Below are 23,151 nucleotides of genomic sequence, written 5' to 3'. Positions count from 1 at the left end.
TTTTAATCATATTATGTATCTATTTTTAGATATTCCGTAATTTTAGAATATTCACCTACATTATAACTCTTAGTTTAAAAAAATTAGGATGTTACATAAATATATTTAAAATAAATTCCTGTCATTTTAAATTTAGGTGAACATTTGTATATTTATGTAAAATAACTCATCCATGACTATTTAATTTTTTTGCTTATATGTCCAACTTATTATTTAGCCATTATTATATGCTTATAAATTTTAATATAAAAAAAAAATAATTTTTTTATTATAATCATTTTTCATAGATTAATCATTTTAAATTATTCATACCAAACATAGTTCATTTTTAATTTTTTTTTATTTTAAAACATCATATAACAATTTTTATTAAAAAAAAAAAATTAATGACGTAACTATTTTTAACTTCAAGAAAGCTAATTATTAACGTTTATTTTATATCTCAGAGTTTGTTTTTTAAATATTACTTCAGCGCACCTTATAATTTAAGTAATATATAAGATTCACATGCTCTCAATTAATAGTATATATTTAATTTTTATAACTTATAAATCATTTTGAATTTATATACATATTTTCTCACAAGTTTTTATTGTTTAAAAGTGGTAGAATATTTTGTAATTATAAATAAAGTGACATTAAAAAATAAATAATTTTATTTTCAATTTTATAATATTGGTGTGTTATAAAAAATATAGATAAAAAAAAAAAAATTTTTTTTTTAATGTTTTTTACTACCTCATTAATACACCTAATGATCCATATAAAAAAATAAATAAAGTAATAAGTATTTGGCTAACTTAATTTGACTAAGTCATCTATACATGTTTAATCAATTTATTAATTAAATAATAATATTTGTATACACAAAAATTTATATTTTTTGTTTTATTTTAGGTTCCAAAAAAAAATATATATATAATGGGTAGTAATTTTTTATGTGACAAAAATTTTGGATCCTATTCTATTGATATTCTTTTATCTTCAAGAGCTGGAACTCTAATATATTATGGTAAACATCATCAAACTGACACACCAATTGTTCTTAAAACTGTTGAAAAAAAATATTTACAAAAAGCTCTTAAATGTTTTGATTATGATGAAATAAAGGCCTTGGTTAAGTTGCAAATTCATCGAAACATTTTAAGACTTTTTCAAGTAATATTTAAAAAAAAAAAGCTATTATATTATTTATAATTTTTTTTTATTATAGATTATAGAAACTGATACACATTATAACATGATAACAGAATTTATAACAGGAAGAACTTTATATGATTGTATCATACAAGATGGACGTTATAAAGAAAATGAAGCACGTAAACTTTTTCAACAACTTGTTGCCGCTGTAGGGCATTGCCATTTAATTGGTATTGCACATCGTGATATAAAGTTAGAAAATATAATGATAGACGGAACAAATACATTGCGCTTAATTGACTTTGGTTTGTCGTCAGCTAAACTTACAAATTTAACACAACCTTGTGGTAGTCTTCCATATACTGCTCCTGAAATATTGGCTGGACAACCATATGACGGAATTAAAGTTGACATATGGAGTGTAGGAGTTTGTTTATTTATAATGCTTGTAGGGAAATTTCCTTTTGAAAATAGTGGAGATCGTAATAAATTGTTGTATGATATATTTTATCGTGACTTAAATATACCATTTTATATTTCAATACGTAAGTAAGTAATTATGATATATTGTATGTCATTTTAGATGCTAATGATATACTAAGAAAAATACTTGTAAAGGACCCAACCAATAGGCATCATGTAGGATGGTTTTTATCACATGCATGGTTTAAATATGATTTAAATGAGAATATAAAACATCAACTTGAAAAATATATTGTGACACATGATTATATATCACGAATGGGTATGAATAATATTATACCTTCAACTGGGGAGGTTTTACAAGATATAAATATTACTAAAAGCCAATTTCAATATTATAAAATTGATAATACTGATGAAATTGAGGAAGCATATAAAGAAAAAAATTATACAAATCCATTATTTGCTATAATAAATATGTTAGATTATAAAAATAAGTGTAATATGAGAAAAGAAGATTATATGTCAATTCGACCACCATCGCCTTCTGGACGAGGAAGTATTACAACAGGACTATCTGTTACAGGGATTAACGCACAAAATACAAAAAAAGAAGGTATTGTAAATAATGACATTGAATTGGAACCTGTTGAGTATATTGAAAAATTAAAAATTAATAATAGTCCAGAAGAAAGTAATAATAATAGTAATTCATTAACAATGAGATATTTAGATATGAGACGTCATACATTACAATCAACTGACATAATACAACATAATTTAGCAAAATTACAAAGTTTAGTTATAGAACAGAATCAGAATGATTCATCAAATAAATTTAAACCATTTACAAATACAATGATACAATCTATTAATGAAGATATTGTTGAATGTAATTGTATTAATTGTTATAATAATATAACTAAAAATAAAAAACTTCGAAATCATGATAGACATCAACAAAATGAAATATCATTTGAACCTGTCATTGTTGAAGGTCAAGAATTAACAAAAAATAGTAATTTAAAAAAAAAGGGAAGACAAAAAAATTCTAATTCATGTATATCATCAAATAATAGTTTTAATAGATTTCCTAATACACCTTATAATCGTCCATCTTCATTAACATCAACTAATATTAATAGTCCTATAAGAAGAAATAGTGTTGCTACAGACCATGGTAACGGTAATAATGTATATGGATTATTATCACCTAATTATAAACCATTTTCAAAAAGTAGATTATATTATCAAAAAGAAAATGGAATTTATGAAAATTGTGAAGAAGAACATCATGGAAATAATTTTTTACAAAATAATATTAGTACATCAGATATTATTACAAAAACTTTTCCAGAACAATTAAATAAAAAACAAATAAAAGATGAAACAAAAATAATTACAGTTCATAATGTATCATTTACACCACAAATAACATTTAACAAATTAAAAAATTATTTTGATAAGGAAAATTGTGAAATATTTCCTAAATTTAATATAAATAATTTTTTTGTACAAATAATGGTAAAAATTAATAATTCATTGATAGATGATAAATTAACAGAAGAACATCCATTTGCGGCATGGAAAATAATAATTAATTTATCAGAATTAAAACAACAAACAGAAGTTCAATGGATAGGAGTTTTAAATGAATGTGATGAAAAAGAGTATAATATTTTAATGGAAAAATTAATTAAAGAATTTATTGTTGGAACATTTTTAAATTTTTCATAATTTATATATTGTTATTAATATATATATATATATATATATTTATATTTATTTAAATTTTTTATTTATAGAAACAAAAAAGTGTGCCAAAAAGATAATATTTATCTTTCAAAATTAATTATTCATATATATTTTTAAAAGATTTAAAATATTTCACCTTAACAGTAATTTATATAATAAAATAAGATAATATTAACAATTTTTTATAGTACATTAAAAAACTAAAATGTTAATAAAATTGCTTTTATATAGTAGTAACATAGAAAAAAAAACTTATTATCGTAAGTACAAAAGTTTAAAAAGAAATAATTTTATTTAAAAACTTACATTTATAGTATGATATATAATGCATTTAATGATTTTATTTTAAGAAATATAGAATATATGAGTATAATTAATAATATGAATAATTTATCATATACGTTTAATTTAATAATATATCATAATGATATTCAATAAAATAATTTTATCTTAAATAAACTTATAATTTAAATTACATAGTTGAATACTTTGCAATAAAAATTAAAAGTATTTTTATCCAATATTATAAAAATATTATATATATAAATAAAATTTTTATATATAACTTTATATATATTATGATATAAATTATATTTCAATAAACATATCAAATATTTTTAATGATTAATTAATTTTTACTTACTTTAAAAAAAGTTCTTTGATTTTAAATATATTTTTTGGTAATTATTTATAATAAGCATCTCTTTTGTTCTATAACTTTAAAAGTTTTTAAAAATATTTAATTAACAATAGTTAATTTCATGAATTATAAGATGAATAATATAATTTTAAAAAAAATTAAATACTTTTTAGTATTTTATAAACAATCAATGAAAATATTATTTTAATTTGATATTATACTTAAGTAAAATAATTATTTTTTATTATTAATATTAGTATATAACTTTAAAGTATATTATGAATAAAAATAATCTTTAGAGACTAAATTTATAGAAATTAATTATAATAAAAATGTATTTAATATCTCAGGTAAATAATTGTATTATTTTTTAAGATAAATTAATACGATACCATAAAACTTTCAGAAAAAAAAGGCAATAAATTTTTTTTAACAAAATTATTAAAATAAAATTAGACTTTTCAATTATATCTTAATATATTTATAGAAATATTTTAAAATTGCACTATGGAAAATAAATCAAAATTTAAAGAGAAAATTTTTAAACATTAAATTCATTCATATAAAAAAAAGCAAGGTGGCCTAGTCATCTCCATCATTTTAACAATGGCAATTTAAATTTACCACAATTTACAAATATATCATTTATCAAAATAAAAAAAAAAGATACATAAATAACATTCTTTAATTTTATTAAAAGGAAATACATTTTGATTTTGTACTTTTATAAAAATAAAATTAAAATAATGATTGCTTTGTGGTAATAGGAAAAAAAAATATATTAAAATTTTTACGCTTTGTTTTTCTATATTAATCTAAATGTTAATATTGAAATAAATGTTTATAAATTTAAAAAAAAATATTCCAATATATCTTTATAGAAATTATGTTTTATATGTAATAAATTTAAAATTTACAAATTTATAAAAGCTAATATTTTAAAATATTTGTTGTTTTAAAATTCATGTAGAAAATGAATATTATAAAATATTAGAAGTTTGTTGAATTGGTATAGGGATATGGATAAATTTTGAAAGTAAATATATAAAGAGATAGTATTTTGAAAGAATTTATTTTTACCAAGGAAAGAAATTATAATAAAAAAAAAATTAAAAAAGTAATTGGATAATTTACAAATTAACAATATAAATTGAGAACAAATAAGCTAGATATTCAACAATCTTTTTCAGAATATCTAAAGTATTAGTTATAGAAAATGGAAAATAAACTGATTACAATGGAAATTTAATTCCTATCAAAATATATAAACAAGAAAAATAATAACTTTATTATATAATTCTACAATTATAAAAAAAAATATTGCGTGATATAAAAATGATTAATAATGTTAAAATATTACATTAATTTATTAAAATAATACTCAGTATTGTTGAAAGATTTTAAATGTTTGATATTGAAGGTAAAATTTAAAATTATTTTTAATATTTCAAAATTATGATATTTATAATGGTTGAAATATAAAAAAGTACATATAAATATTTACCTACTTTTTTGACTCTTTCATATAGAACAAATGATTTTTTTAAAAAGTAAACTTTTTCTTATTGACAAAATAACATGCCCTAAACATATTTTAAAATAATTAACGAGTTATTAATAAACATATCATGTAAAAAAAAATATAACGTTATTTGAAATAAGTAAATAAATAAAAAATTTTTTATCAAAAATAAATTATTGTTAAAAAAATATAATTATATTTATAGTTTAAAATTATATGTATATCATTATTGAATTAAATATTTGTTTTATAATTATTACGACAGTTAAGCTGGAAATAAAAAACTTTTTTTGAGAATAAGTAATTTTGATTATTTTCTTTAAAAATATATGTTTATAAATTTTAATGATTATTAAATAAATTAAAGTTACTTTAATAGTGTATCTAAAATTTTGTGGCTATTTTGATGAAGTAAATTTATCAGTTGGACAATAGTTTATTGTAATGATGTTAAAATATTTGTATTTTTTTTAAAATAAATAACTTTTTTCAAATTTACTGAATTGACATTTCTATTATATTAAAATTATGAAAAATTATATTTTTAGGGGAAATGATTGTAACCATATAAAATTTTCTATATTATTAAAAATAAAATTCTTTTTATTTAAAACATGTTAGTTTCTTTCATATTTTGACTGATTAAAAATTAATATATAAAAAATTTATTTTTTGTAATTTTTGGAATATAAATGTAAAAAAATATTTATATATAATATTAAAATTTTTTTTAACAAACTTTATTTTTATACAAAAATATTATTTAAACAATACCATTGACTATTTGTGTTAATAGAAAAACTGCTATATATAAATATTAATATACTATTATATTATTGAACATTAAAAATAAATTGGAACGACTATAATTGATTTTTTTTTAATTACCAAATATATCTAATCTGATTCCAAATAAATATTTTAATTATATTAAATTATTTATTATCATAAAAGCATCAAAAATTATTTTATAAAATTGAAAGTTTTAGTCTACCATTAATATATAAAAGTATCATATGTTTTAACAGATAATAGTTAAATAAAATATTTTGTTTTGTGCAAAGCTTTTTTTTTGTCAATTAAAGATGATTTTTACAATTATTATTTGATTATACTAGAACATTTTTTGTTAAAAAAAATGATTTTTATTATTTTTTTTATCTCTCTCAACATATCATTTTATTATAAGCATATTTCATAAACTTTTTGGTAATTTACTGTATTTTTAAAAAAAAAAAGAATTTTTTTTTGTAAAGTTTAAAAAAAGTAAAACTACTCAAATAATATATTTTTTTTTGTGCATTCCACCTTTGTTTTAATAATAAATAATATAAAAACAATATTATACAACAAAATTAGAAAGAAAAACCTAATATAAATAAAGTGTATGGTAGAATGTTCTTTTTTGAGAATGAAACATTATTATCAATATATAAATAAACAAATCGAATGAACTATTCATTTTATTTTTTATACTCATCTAAAATGATTTTCTTTATTATTCATTTTAATATGTTTATATATTGTAATAAAAATATTCAAATAAGTTATTTTAACAATTATAACGTTTGATCTATCTTTTTTTTTCATCTTTTACTTATCTCATTTTTTAATAGCACAATCATTGCACTTTTGTAATGATTTAACCTTAAAATATTTTTTATTTTAAAGTATTTACATTAAATAAATTAAATGGTAAATATTTAAAAAAAAAATTGTATGATTTTTATAAGAGATTTTCCAAACTAATCTGATGCCGCAATCAAATATTTTTCTTTGATCCTAATTATTATCTTTCTATTAAATTTTTTTTTCAATCGGCTAAAAAATAATATATAAATGAAAAAAAAATTTTTTTTAATTTAATATAAAATTATTTAAAATCTATATTTTTTTTAGCTATTAATAATATTAAATTTTAATTTTATACATTTTTCTTAATAATAAATTGTTATAATAAAAATTTTGAAATATATTAATATATTGAAATATAATAATATTCTTGATTTTAGAGAACTGTCATAATATAATACATTCTATCAATCGCTTATTAATTGACCATTGGCAAGTTTGACATTATGAAAAAATTTACATATATATACATACATATATTATGTATTTATATATATTAAAGAGTCTAGTTTTATTAATTCTCTAATCTCTTCACAATGAGACTTCTTCATTCTCGCAGTAAGGTACAGAATTATATCTTCATACAACATGATTTTGAATGCCTTTGTTGCCTAAATAATCATTCATCCCTATCTATTACCATTAATTCCTCTATATAGTACACCATTTCTCTTCTGTTCTTACAATATTAAATGGAAATCTGAATCTAGATTACTTGATAATACCATTTATCCAGATACTTCTTGTATAGAAGACCTCTATCTCATTTCTTTAAACTGACTTTTGATGAAAGGTAATTTATATATAATAATAAATAAATATATACATATATAAAGATGAAAATTGGAAACTCACAACAACGGTATCATAAGATGAGATAACCAGTGGTAATAAGTATTTAACTCATTTTGCATACATTTCTATATATATGTATATATATATATATATATATTATTTGTAACAATTAAATTTTAAATTTTATAAAAATCATTTTAAAATGTAATAATTTATTATTAAGAACATATATCGTTTAACCTAACTTTTTTTTTTTCTTCTATTTTATTATAATAAAAATACCTCAATTTGATTTATAAAATTTATGTGTATAATATATTTATACATATAAATTATATATTTTAATTTTAAATTTGCAATATATTATTTATTACTTAAAAATACTTAAAATTTAGGTAATATTTTTTAATTATTTTTGTTAAAGGATAATAATTTAGTATGCCATGTTAAATTAATGATATTATAAATTTAAAATAAAGAAAAGATAAATTTTTTTTTCACACAATAATTTTATTTGATAATGAGTTAAATTTGTCAACGAGACAAAAGACTTTGTTTAACATTTCAACTCCCTTAGTTTTTGCCGACATTACACATAAAAAGTATATTTCTTTTGTTCTATAATAATGTTAAAAAGGAATTTCGAGAATTGAAGAATTAATTACAATTTAAAATATTACCTTTATTTGAATAAAATAATTCTACACTTAATTAATGTTTCACATTGTCGTAATTGTATAATATTTTTTTTTAACATTTTTTTTTTTCTTAATTTTATAATTATATAATGTAAAAATTTTTATTAACAATATAAAAATTTTAATTTCTAACTAGTTTATAATAAATAATTTCTATATAATACAATAAGATTAATAATAATTTTTTTGCTTATATATATTATTTTATAATTCTAAAATTTTTAATTTATCGTTAAAGTGCATCCTGAAGGCAATTTTAATAAATGGTTTATTAATAATATAAATATATTATAAAATTAAAGCAAAACGTGAAATATATATACAATATAATATATTATATATATATATATCGTCAATTCACATTTTTAAATTGATGATCACCTCTTTTAGAAGGTATACACATCCTCATAAAATTTCATTTTTAGTGATCCATCTAATTATTCATGTATCAACCTTATTTTAAATAATTTCTTATTACTATTTTTATTTTATAAAATTTAATATTATTTATTATATTATATTTTACATAATAATTAAAATGATTTTGGACCATTCTTTAAAAATTTATATATTAATTCTTATTAATTCTATTATTAATTTTACAAAAATTAATTTATTCATAATATTTTATTATATTATTATAAAGATCGAGATTATATACAAATATATATTAATTTATATATAAAACAAGTATGGATATAAAAGAATTTTATTAAAAGACTTCTACATAAACAACATAATTAATTCTATAAAAGTGATTATCATAATTGAAAAGTTATATTTTTAAAAAGATAATTGTTAAAGGAAACAATTTATAGATTATAAATATCTGTACATAAATATAATAATATCCATACATCATATTTTAGAAGACATTGTAAAAATGTATATTAACATTATTATTTTTGCTAAGAACATACTTTTGTAAAATCATTTAAAATTTTTAATTCTAAAACTTTTTACAATAATTTGCAAGATATATACTGATTTATTAACATGTGTAATTAAATTTATTATTATTTTATATTCATTGTTTCATTTATATATTACTGAAATAAGAAGAATAAGATGAAGAGTCAATCTAGTCATTCTTATTATTTTTTTTGCCTCCTTTATACAAAAATATTTTAATATAATTTTTATTATATACATATATTTATTTATTATAAAAATCATATAATATAATATGAACATTTAATATCTTAAAATGTAACTTTTTTTGAATATAAAATATTATTGCATCTTTTTTTTTTTGTTTAGTAATAATAATATAGGTTAAATAATTTATTGTTTTATGATAGTACCGATTTATTTAGAATTTTATAGAAATATAAAGTTCAATGAATAGTAAAATTTTTACGGCTTGTTACCTTTAAAGATGGCATAATGATAGTAAAAAATTTTTAAAAATTAAAAATGTTTTTAGGATAAATTCTTATAAAATTAAATATTTTATAACTTTTATATATATATTTCATTTTTTCATCATTCATTTTTACAAATTTTTTTATTTTTATTTTTATTATTTAATAATAAGTATATATGTTTATTAAAAATATTTTGTAAATATTAAGAATAATTTAAGATTATCATTACAAATTTATTGTTTGCATCATGCATATAATTTTTTTTTAAAGATAAGAATCGTTGTTTAATTTAAATAAATGATAATTTTTAATTTTATTTATTTTTTTAAAAGTCCCTATTTCTAACTATTTCTTAGATTTGGTTTGTTATTGTTTTGTTTTCAAATATTTTATCTATTGTATTACAATTATTTATTTTGTGTTGTATAATTATTTTTTAGCAAACAACAAAATGATGGAGTGAGTACTCGTCAATCTTCTCTTAATATATGTTAATTTTTTTTTTTGATCAAAACAAGAATATTATTACAGTTTGCCTCATTACGTTTATTTTTTTTAAATGTTTTCTCCTCATGTCTATCCTTAAAAATGTTTTCCAAGACAGGTATCTTCTTTTTGGATGACCTTCAATAGATATATATTTTTAAATAATATTAATTTTAAGGATAGGATAAATCTAGTCCATTTTAAAAAAAATGACATGTTTTTACTTTCATTGTTAATATTATTGCTATATTTAAATAGAAAAAGAAGAGAAAGAAAAAAAAAATATAAGAGTATAAATAAAAAAAAAAGTACAAAAAATATTTGGAAGTAAACTTTAATAAATATCTTTTTTTGAACAATTATATTTAAAATTATTTAATAGATTTTTATTAGAAAATGAATTAATAGAGGAACAACAATATAATTTAATTTATAAAACATAAAAATAAATCAAATATCTATTTTCATTGTTATCATACATTTTAATTTTTTACAGATGTCTTTAATACTTTGGTTTCTTATTGTTTGCCATTTTTGTGGTTTGTATCATGACACGCCTGTGCTTTGTTACTAATACAATCTTTTTTGAAACAATCATTTAACTCTTGCTTCTATCATCTATCTATTATTTATTTAATGTAATAATATACGGTACCTATTGAGCTTTATTTTTGAAATAAGAATAAAAGATATATGTATGTCAGTGTTATCGTAGTTATGTCACTATTTTTTTTGAACATTAATAGTTAATCTTAAAAGACAAAAATGACTCAGAATAGAGTTTAATATATTTAACATTAATTAAACTTTTTATGCATCATATTATTATATCATCCGACTTTTCAATTACCCTTTTATGTAAATAAAAAATTTAAAGTTAAAAAAATGAAATATTATATGAATGATCTTATGTAAATGTTAATTTTTGATAAGCATTTTATTAATTATCTTTTTTGTTCATGTTATCTATATTGAGGTAAAATTCATCTTTTTTTCTATTTTTTAATATTTGCATTTTCTTTACTATAAACAATTTTTTTTATCAATATTTTATTAATAAATGTATTAATAAAATTTTGTATACAAAATTATTAAAAAAAATTAATAAATTTAATGTATACTTTTTATAAAATGGATTTTTTTTTATGAATCAAAAAAAAAATTTTATATATCTTTACTGTCTTTCATAGTTGATGACTAATGAAATATAACTATTTTATTATTACTTAATAATTTAAATTTGTTCTAAAAAAAGTAAGATTTATTAATTCTGTGTTCATAGTAAAATAATATAATAATAGGAACCTAATTATTTTATTGAAAAAAAAAAGTTTAAAAGTAGGTTGTTGGAGGGAATTGAAAAATCTTAAATTTATATTTAAATTTTTAGGTTATTTAAATGTAAATTTATATACATTAAAAATATGAACTATTGAGATCTGTTGCATAGATAAAAATTTGAAGTGTGCCAATGTTATAATAAGTAGTGATTATAAGATTAATAACCATAATTGACCCTTGACAAAAGATTAGCTTAAATTTTTTAAAATGTTTATACATTTAATTACTGCTTTAAATATATCAATTTCATTAAAAAATAATTTATAGTTAAGATTACATAAATTTTTGATTATTTATAACAGATTACTTTAAACATAAAGTTCATTATTTTTTTTTACCATATATCATTTTAATATTCATTTTTTTGAATATACATGATTTTATATATATTAATAAAAATTATAACAATTTGATTATATATTTTTATTATTAAAAAAATCTAGCTAGTTATTTTTGACTAGTATTTAATGGTTAAATAAATTTTTTTTTTCATTCAAACAACGTTCAAGAAGCTGTTCTAAATTTATTATATAATTAAACTTCAAATATCCACTTATTTACTTTATAATATTTATATGGTGTTGAGCAGTTACAAGCACATTATATAAATATAGTTTTTTTTTTCTTTGATTATAAAAGAATAAAACTGTAAAATCAAACATATTTAACTAGTATAAGAAAAAAAAAAATTTTTTTTTTTATAATATTGTAATAAATATACTGCCTTTTTTTACAGCTTTTATGTATTTGTATCTTAAATAATTATTTATGTTAATTTTTATATATTATTATGTAATCATTGTCATTTTGATGAACATGTTTCTTTGTTACATTAATTATTATTAGTAAAGATTGTTGAAATTTGTTCCTGTTTTGACCAGTTGGTAAAATTTAATGATGACAGATAAATGAATAATTGAAATTTAAAAGTCTTGGAAAATTCTTGATTTATTTATAAATGATTGTTATTTCATTTAAAATTATTATTATTATATTTTTAATTTATTTTATTTTATTCATTATTATACAAGCTATAATTTTATTTAATATTTAAAAAAACATAATATTTGATCATAATATTTTAATGACATTTTAAGAAGTATCACAATACTAAGTACAAGTATTGAGCATCTAGTAAAAGATAAGAGATAGATAATTTTTATAAAATGTTTAAAAAAAAACTTTTAATATTAAAAAAAATTGTAAATATTATATTATCAGATACTTTTTATTTCAATGCATTTTTTTGAAATTCAATGATGATGATGACATATTTAAGTCCATCAAAAATATTTTTTGATATGAAACTTTAAGAAATATATTTTAAGATAATAAGTAATAAAAAAAAGTACTACTTTTTCTATGATACATGTTTCATTAATAGTTTTATTCCGGTATTTTAAATTAATTTCTGTAGTATAACATATTTTGTTTATTGTCATTAATCTTCCAATATATAGTTATAATCTTTCTTTCATTAGCATATTCAATTCTAATCATCGCTAATATTTTTTCTTTAGAACCAAAATATTCACCAAAAAAAAAGATATGAAACCTGAAGATAACTAGATCATTATGAATATCATTTATATACATCACATTTTATTTGTCTTTTTTTTTGAAATACTAAACAATATTGTAAAAGCATTAAAATTTTTTTTTTATGTATAAGAATATATATTTATATATATAATAGATATCATTGATAAAAATTATCTTTAATATATATTATTATTTATTAAAAAAAAGAGTTTTCTGATTTGTTTTGAAACATGTATTTTATTGATATATTACAAATATAAGAAGAAGTTTTGAATTAGTTTAAAATGTTATTAAGTTGTTGTAATTAGAAAATGATACCTAAAAGTTGTTGCAATTAAGACATATAACTTCTTTTTAATAAAATATAATGTTTTCAAAACAGCTTCAAATAAATTATATATTTATTAAAATGACCACTTATATATAGTAAGATAATAATTATTAGAAAAAAAAAATAGGTTATTATAGTTTTTAATTATTTATTTATTTATTTTTTTTGTAAAAAGATATTACAAACCTGGAAAATATCTATAACTAATTATTTATAGTACAAAACTTCAAGTGAGCTTGTTTGGTAAAAATTTAACAAATATAAGTAGTTTATAATAATGATAAAGGAGTTTCTAATGAAACATATAATTAACAATATTCATGTTAACTTATTTCTATATCTCCACCTGTTATTATCCATAATAGTAAACTACTTTTAAATGAAGCAGCTTATTCATAGTTATCATTGGAATTTTCAATCACCTTGATTATCCTTAATTTGTTTTTATCATTTTATTTTAAAAAAGCTTTTGTGTAAATACATTTATTATCTAATAGAAATTTACGCTATTATGAATGAGCACTTTTAATAGAGATGACAAGTTGAATTATTATAGCATCTTTCTTTTTTTTTTTTAATATCGAGGATACCTCAATGATCTTTTATTTATATACATAAATATATTTCTATATATATATATACATTATAATATCCTTAGAAATTTAAAATACTAGGTAAAACCAGCTTATCCTGTGCTCTTGGTAAAACAGTTATACAATTTACAAATTTTACAATTAAAAGAAGGGTATTATTTAATTTATATATCTATTAAAAAAAAAAAGAAATTTAAATGTTATTCTTAATTAGTTATAAATTAACTTTTTATAATAAAATAAAATTCTACAGTTTTTATAAATAATTTTAAAATAAATAATGTTACATTATTGTCACTCTTATCTAATAGTTTAAATTATGTTCTACTATTAATATTTTCTTATACCTTAAAAGATTTTTATTCATATTTCTATTGTATCATTCTTTATTTAAATTCTTATAGTTGATATAATTTTTAATTAGAACTTATCTAATAATAAAATATACACATTTCTTTCCATACATCTATACAATTTATCTATTTTGTCAAATTTGCGTTTCAAAATAAGTCTTAGGGTTGTCATATATGTTGTATTTATTAATCTTTATCACTAGACTATTATGTGATCTCCCTCATAAAATGCAACTATTGTTTTCAATTCAACACATCTGTTGTTTGGATCATGCAAATCGTTTAAAAATTTCCACATTCTTATATTATATGAAAAATTCTAGTTTCAGGAAAAGGTGACTTAATCATAGTATCGTAAAATGTTTTATTTATTTGGTAATTCACCTTTTTTTTATATTATTTTTTATTTTACATAAAATATTTATACATACATACATCTTGTTATAGCTAAAATGACTGTAAATACATTACGATTCTCTTATCTTATTGTAATTATTATTTTGTAAAGATAAAATAAAATTTTGTCAATTAACATGTTACATTTTTTTTATTTTAATTTTATTTTATGTTAATTTTTCTTGACTACTTTAAAGTTTTAAAAGATTTACATTATATTAAGTTATTTATAATAAACATTAAATATTAATTTTTGACGGCATCATATTTTTTTACACATATTCTTGTATATATTAAGAAAAAAAAAAACTATTAACATGATTTTCATGTAGTTACACCTAATAAATGCAATAGTTACCCGATTAATCTTAATAAAAATCAAAAATCCTTGAGATTATAAAAATACCAGAGCCAGCGGCTATTAAATGTTTGTATCTTTTTCATTATCTGACATTGACTATAGTTAAAAATACATATTAAGAAAATTAACAATATTACCGCTAAAGTATGAATATATAGTAATAATATTCTAAAAAGCGAGTTTATACAGCACTTGTCCATTGAAACATATGTAATCAAGATAGTCAAGTTACTGACCGAATGAGTCACTTGATAACCGGATTTTTGAAGATGATTCCATATGTAGATTATTATTGTAAATATTATTAATATACAATATTGCTCCATTTATTTTTTTTTTTGAAATATAGTAGTTTATTAGCATACTTTATATAGCTTAGTGATCAAAAACAAATTTATTTTTTTATATAAAATAACATTTAAAAGATCATTTGTATATTCTTTTAAGATATAGCTTGTAGAGCTATAATTATTTACATACTTTGCCTAAGGCAATTTTGATTTATCTAATCCAAAATTAAAAGAACGCATGAATGGATGTGTGACTACATAACATTAGGCTAATATTCGTTATTTATTTTTAAAGTAAAAAGTAAATTTAACAAGAAATAGAATTAAATAAATCAAAAATCCATTTATTGTGTTGATAAACAACTTTTTTACTATACTGAGAATTTTTGTACGGATAAAATCAGTTATTTTTGTTACATCTCTAGTTTCTTTTTGATACACCTCGTTGTTTAAAAATAGCTGAATAAGTATATGAAATTATTAATTTATGGTATAAATTTTACTAATGTTATTAATTAATTGCTTGATTATCTTGTTTAATTATATAAATGTCAAACAAATGACTTTTGATAGCAATCATTAAGGGTACATACATATTTTAAAACATATATCCCATAATATATATCTCTTTCTTTTTCTATAATGATAAAATAGTAGAACCATTGTATACTGTATAAATATAAAAATTTTAAAGTAATGAAAAATATCTCTTAATACAAATTTAATTCGTATCATATTTTTTTATTTTATTTTTTTAACAAACTGATAACAACGAGATTAATATTTTCAATCTATATTCCATAATATATTTATATGCAAATACTCTTATCTTGAGTTTTTTAAATATAATATTACTAAACACTAATATTCTGAATAAAAAAATTAGTAATGTTTATTTATTTTAACATTTTATATTATTTGATTATTACGATTTTTCTTTATTAAAATTAATTAAAAAAGTGATAAATACTTATAGGTATTAATGCTAGTATCTGATTAAAGCTATTAAAATATTTAACTAAATAAATCTAAAAAAATATTTTTTTGTACAGTTTTTTTTTTTTTTGAAAAATTTCTTATCATATTATGTTTAACGGAATTAATAATTCAATGCCTGCCAATCAACTTTCTAATTTACCATTTTCTTTTTTCAATCAATCTATAAATGGACAAACACCTAATAGAAATAATGAGTTAAATTTTAATATTCCTACAAACAATCCTACACAACTTTTGGATATTAATAACTCTAATAATACATTAACAAATGTTCCTATGGCACATCTTAATTTTTTAGGAAATCTCCAAAAATTTTATATGAATCAATCAAATGAACATCAAAATTCAATTGTTGAAAATTTTAGAAAACTTATTTCTGAAAATAAATGGGATCAAACTATTTTAAATACTATTCAATGTAATAGTAATGTACAACCTTTTAATTTACTTGGAAATAACTCTAATTTAATATTTAATAATTCTTTATCAACACCATTTGTTAGCAATAATAATTCTTTTGATAATATTTCTAAAAATAAAATTGAAAATATATCATCTGCTCCAGTTTCACATAGAAGAGGTCATCGTTCACGTGGTGGAACAACACAAAAAACTGCCAAAGTTTGGAGATTTTTTGATGAATTAACATCTTCAGAGGAACAAGCTGCTACCTGTAAAATTTGTTCTAAAACAATAAAAGCTACAAATAGTAGGTAAGTAAATATTATTATTATCTATTATATTATTTTAAAAAAATTATTATTATTATTGTTTTTTTTTATTATTATTATTTTAGTACAACAGGTATGATACGACATCTTAGAAGTTGCCATCATGATGAATATCAATTACTTCAGGAAGCTCGTTTAACTAGTATGCTTGAAAAAGTTGGAAAATTAGGTAGGATTATCTTTATCTAGTTATAATATTATATATTTAGATGACAAAAATGAGACAATAAAAAGCATGTTTGAAGATCCATCAACAGCAATTGTTGAATTACAAAAACAACAACAAAATGATTTAAAAAAGAATCTTATTGGTAATGATAGCCTTATAAAATTAATTGCAGCAAAAATAAGTGCTAAAAATGAACCAGATAGTAACAAGTTGATTAAAAAAGAGGAAAATAAATTATCATCTTTAGTCAATAAAACAAATGAATTAAATAGTAGTAGTCCAGATAATTTGAAACCTGTTGATGAAAGTTTAGATTATACAATTAATTCTGTCAAAAATGTAAACATTCCTTTAGACCTCAATCTTTTTCCAGATTTATTAAAAGAAGATAATGAAAATAAAAATTGTTTAAATCAAAAAAGACAAAGAGGAAATAGTTTATTATATTTATCATCTACCTCTAATGATACTGATGAAGAGTTGTTTCCTGAAAAAAGAAAATACAACAAAAGGTGTCGCAAAGTTGGAATTTTTGATGAATCAACAAAATCCTGTTTTTTGGATAATCAAAATATAACTAATGCTATTCTTATATGGTGTTCAATGGATGATATTGAACCAGAATTGTTGTATCGTAAAGGATTTATTAATTTTATTAAAAACATAATTCCAAATTATGAACTTCCTGAATTGTCACAAATGAAATTACTTCTTAGAAAAGTTAATGAAAATGATTTATTTTCTTCACAATTTCATAGTGCTAATAATTTGGCTCAATTACCATGTATTTTTAATAAAAACAATAATAATATTGATAATTCAATAATGCATTCACCAACAGCAACTGTTACAAGTGTTGGAACAACTTCATCAACAATATCAAATAATGGTATACCTCTAACTGAAAATTATGATATTCAATATGGTAATCTTAGTGATAGTTCACCTACATTTAATAGTAATGATGAAGATAGTGAAAAAACATCATCACCAGAAATTGTTCATGATAATTTAAATAATTCTGTTTTAATTAATTCTGTTAGAAATCAATATATTTCAAATAATTTTACACATTCAATTGATTTAATTAATGAAAGGGATCAAGAAAAAGGTGGTACAGATTCTGAATCCGTTTCAAGTGTTGATTCAGATGTATCTAATGATGAAAGAATACATTTATTTTTAAAATCATTAGATAATGATCAAGATACTACCTCTAATTTTAAATTACTTAAAAGTATTTTATTAATAACGGAATTCGTAAAAAATAATAAAGAAGTAAGTTCATTAATTACAAATGATCAAAAAAATACCTCAATAAATGAAAGCATACACTCAAAATATACAATGAAAGAAATAGTTAAGTATCTCAATATTTTACATTCAATAACTTTTATTGGTAAGTAATTATTAAATAAAAAAAAAAGTATATTAATTATATTTTTAGTTACACATTGGGAAAAACTAACTTTAATTGGTAGAACAAATTGCCTACCATTTGAATTTTCACTTTCAAATAAAGAAGCAATTCATCAGATATATGAACAAATAATAGAATAATATTTGGAATATCGCTTTCAATTTATGATACTCAATTTTACAATGAATCCATTTTTATTTAAATATAACAATATTTAAAAGTATAAAGCTTTATAGAATGAAAAACTTGAAGGCAAAATAAAACATAAAATTACTAAATAAAAATCCCAGTAAATATTGAATTTGAAAATCAAATTAACAATTAAAATATTTCTATGTTTTTCTTTCATATCATATTTTATATTAATATACAGCAATCAAAAGTTGCCTCTGACTCTTTCATACAACAACTCTGTAATATAAAATTTTTAATCTTTATTATTTTATGTCTTATTATTGTGCATTTCAATGTTTCAATTTTGTTATGCATGTCTTATTTGTATTCTCATTTTCAATTGATAGATATAATATTAATTTTAGTTTATAGATAACCACATTAATGTTCAATAAAATTATTTTAACAATCTTATTTATATATATATTTTTATGTATATATATATATTTTATTTTTTATTTTATGTTTAAAACATATCCTGTAATTATAATTAAATTTTTTTACTTAAAATTTATTTAGTTGCGTTAATATTTTAATAGAATGATATTATTTCAAAAAAAATGAAATATTTATATCATTTTTAGTGTAAATTAAAAAATAAATTATTTTGTGATATATTATTAGTAGAAATTAAAGATTAAAAAAAAATGCAAAATAATTTTCTTAAATTTATTCTTCAGCATACGTTGTAGATAAAAAATTTTCCGGCGATAGTACAAAAACAAAATATACAGCTAGATACATCATTAATAGTATTTGAATAACTATTCCTAAATATTGAACAAAACTTTTTTCACAATTATTAACATGAGGATTGTGTATAACTAGGTAGTTTGCGATATCCATTACCTAATAATTATAAATTTTTTATATAAAATATTTAAAGAATAAAAAAAAAAACTTACAATATTATGCATCATTTGCATCCAAGCAAAAAGAAATGCAAATAGTAGTAAAAAAATTATAAATCCCATAAATTTCTTAATAAATATATCTATATGTATTGAATGTTGAATAATATTATGTTACATAATATATATCATCAAAAAAGAACAGATGTGATTTTATATAAAAATGATTAACTTTATCTAATAAGAATGTTTATTATTGAAAAGGAACAATGAACTTTGATATTAATGGCAAATAAACGATTTTATAAATATATATATATAAAGTTAATATCAAGAAGACAAATGATAAAATAAATGTTTGAAATAAAATATTTTATTATCAGTGATCAATAAAAGCTTTCAAACTGTATCAAATATTATCAAGTAAATATAAAATACAATGTACATAATATTTTTCTCATTTTAATACAATACATATTATAAAAAATTTATGTTATTTCTAGATAATTTCCAAATATTGATAATATAAGCATATATCTTGTCTTTTCTTAGTACACGAATAAAAAAATAACATTTTATTGACATTCTTCATTACAAATGCACTTTTTTTAATATGTTTAAATTTAATAAAAAAAAAACCAAAATAAAATATATAAAAAAATATTTAAAAAAAAAACCGAAAATTAAAATTCTGGAATATAAGATGAATAATTAATGTTGGATTCTATTATTTTGCATAAATTAATATTAACATTACAAATAGATTATCTTTAATTGATTTAGTATGGGTCTTTTTTTTTCAATAAAAGTAAATATCTTCGAATGTAAAAGATTTGAATGATAGTATGATAATATTGCAAGAATTACTTTTTTTTTTTTAAATAACTTTACCCAGAATATTTAACCTATGTATATGTAAATATTATATACAATTTTGTGGTTTTACACTGTAATACTTTAAATTGTCATTTTTTGTTGTTTTTTTCAATTTCCGAGATATTTGTAATTGAAGGTATAATGAATATAATGCTATAATAAATATAACCTAAAAAAATTTTAAATATTATATAATTAAATATTTTAAAAAAATAAACATACTAAAACAAAACCACCACCTAATATATATATATGTGTTTGCAATCCAAAACAACAATCAGTTCCAGAGGGACCACAACAAACATACCAATGAATAGGACTAGCTTCGGGGCATTGTACATGTCTTAAAAAATTAATTTAAAAAATATATATAAATAACATACTGATTTATTGTAAAATTTCTACACCACTGACCAAAATTTTTATCATCATATGTTAACGGCCTTGGCAAGTTTTTATCAAATGGTACCATATCATCCCATATTGCTAGAATTTGAATATTTAATATAGCTAAAATTGTAGCGACCAAATATCGTTTAGTATTGTTTAATGATTTAAACATAATTACTTATTTTTTTATTTCTATTTTAGTATTAAAACCTGCAATAGTTCATAAATGAATAAAAAATTGTATTGAAATAAAATATATAAAAAAAATTTTTATTATAAGAAAAATAAATGTAAATAAATTTTCAAAAATGTGGATCAAGTGGACATAACTAAAGAATATTTTACCCTACAATTTTTTTTTAAATTTAAGTTATTTTAAGAATTAAAGTTTGTATATAATCATAATATTATTATTAATAATCTTTAAATATTATATTTAAAAAACTAGGTTTTATTTTTAATAAAAAAAACAAACAAATATTCAACAAATTTTTGTTTTATTTTTCAAAAAAAAATATTTTAAATGGAAATGCAATTATATTAAAAATGAATTGTATGAAAAATGTACTTATTTTTAAAGTGAAAATAGATAAATGAAGGATTAGTTATGAATATAAAAGAAATATATAAATTTATACAATAGAAGAATCTTTCCATAAGAAATTATTGGTAACTTTTTGCATATAAATACATTTTACAATATACATTATTGATAATACATTGTAAAGAAAAATTTAGGATAGGTATAGGTAAAATTGTGATAGAATATGTCTGAGATATTTAAACTATATATTTTAAATTTAATTTATCTGATAATATTTTGTGTATATCAAAAATTAGAGTAACATTAATTAGTATTGGAAAAAAAAATATGTTATTACAATTAATTAAAAAAAAAAATAAATTTTAGTTTAAAAAAATTTGTTTTTATTATTATAAAATAATGAACGTTAATAACAATTAATGCTTTGTTTTAGTTTTAAACTTTGTTAACATCAAACAACAACTTAATAAATATGCTATGATAAGTATCCAGGAGTATAACAAATTGTTTATTATATAATTATTTTTATTCAGTAATAAAAAGCAAAAAGGTTACAATCAGCAAATTAGAACCTTGATTTAACTTTTTTAATATAATTAAAATTTTAAAATGATTAATTATTTTAGCTTTATAAATTATATGTTTGTCTTATAATATTGAATTTTTTTTTACTCTATTCACTTATTATATAGTAATAAAATAAATTTAAGCTTTTTGAATACATTTTTCTATATTTGATGATTAAGATACCAGATCCAAACTGAAACTGGTATCTGATAATTAAAAGAAATTTAAATTGTACACTATTAACGGGTTAAAGGTAACCTCCAAATATTTTTGTCAATTACGTGTACATGTTTAAAGATAAAATTATTAAAAAAAAAAAAAATCTTGTTATTTTTATAGTAAATAACAAAATTGTTAAATATTAAAGTAATAATATTTATATTAATAAAGAAATTTGAGAAAATAAAAGTGCATCATAATAAAATAACTTCCTTTTTGATAGTCAAATGTTGATAAAATTAAAAACAATCGTTTATAAATAAGTATTATATAACAATTAAAAATTTTTTTTTATTTGTTTTGATAACAAAATAAATAAAATTTATTTTATAAAAATATATTATTTTAATAAAGTGTTAATAAATAAATAAATAAATATTTTGTCAAAATTAATTTTTAAAATTATAAAAAAAAAGATAAAAGTTAATGTATTACTTTTAATTATACTATATTTAAAAATTATTTTAGAACTTTAAATGCACTCTATAATGATTATAAAATTAGAATAAATTTTAGTGAGAAAAATTGCAAAATACAAACTATAAT

At 18.3% G+C, this 23,151-nt stretch overlaps 4 protein-coding genes across 4 annotated transcripts; 2 read left to right on the top strand and 2 right to left on the bottom strand.

Annotated features, from left to right (window-relative positions):
• Positions 1-921: 921 nt before the first annotated feature.
• Positions 922-3,300, top strand: SRAE_X000189100 (Serine/threonine-protein kinase SIK3; the record flags this gene model as incomplete). The annotated part of the gene is made up of 3 exons (XM_024654074.1): positions 922-1,158; positions 1,214-1,685; positions 1,724-3,300. The coding sequence occupies 3 exons, from the start codon at positions 922-924 to the stop codon at positions 3,298-3,300; spliced, it is 2,286 nt and encodes a 761-aa protein (XP_024499361.1).
• A 13,451-nt stretch (positions 3,301-16,751) lies between these two features.
• On the top strand, positions 16,752-19,124 carry SRAE_X000189000 (Zinc finger, BED-type predicted domain-containing protein; the record flags this gene model as incomplete). The annotated part of the gene is made up of 4 exons (XM_024654063.1): positions 16,752-17,377; positions 17,461-17,564; positions 17,605-18,963; positions 19,012-19,124. 4 exons carry the CDS (start codon positions 16,752-16,754, stop codon positions 19,122-19,124), a joined length of 2,202 nt encoding a protein of 733 aa, XP_024499360.1.
• Positions 19,125-19,827: 703 nt separating this feature from the next.
• Positions 19,828-20,084, bottom strand: SRAE_X000188900 (Hypothetical protein; the record flags this gene model as incomplete). The annotated part of the gene is made up of 2 exons (XM_024654052.1): positions 19,828-20,007; positions 20,064-20,084. The coding sequence occupies 2 exons, from the start codon at positions 20,082-20,084 to the stop codon at positions 19,828-19,830; spliced, it is 201 nt and encodes a 66-aa protein (XP_024499359.1).
• Positions 20,085-20,931: 847 nt separating this feature from the next.
• SRAE_X000188800 (Protein of unknown function DUF2650 family-containing protein) lies at positions 20,932-21,447 on the bottom strand (the record flags this gene model as incomplete). The annotated part of the gene is made up of 3 exons (XM_024654041.1): positions 20,932-21,054; positions 21,108-21,228; positions 21,269-21,447. The coding sequence occupies 3 exons, from the start codon at positions 21,445-21,447 to the stop codon at positions 20,932-20,934; spliced, it is 423 nt and encodes a 140-aa protein (XP_024499358.1).
• Positions 21,448-23,151: the final 1,704 nt, after the last annotated feature.

The sequence above is a fragment of the Strongyloides ratti genome, scaffold srae_chrx_scaffold0000003, assembly GCF_001040885.1.
Source record: "Strongyloides ratti genome assembly S_ratti_ED321, scaffold srae_chrx_scaffold0000003".
NCBI lineage: Eukaryota > Metazoa > Nematoda > Chromadorea > Rhabditida > Strongyloididae > Strongyloides > Strongyloides ratti.
Note: the sequence above shows the minus strand (reverse complement) of the source record. Positions and strands in the feature narration are given on the sequence as shown.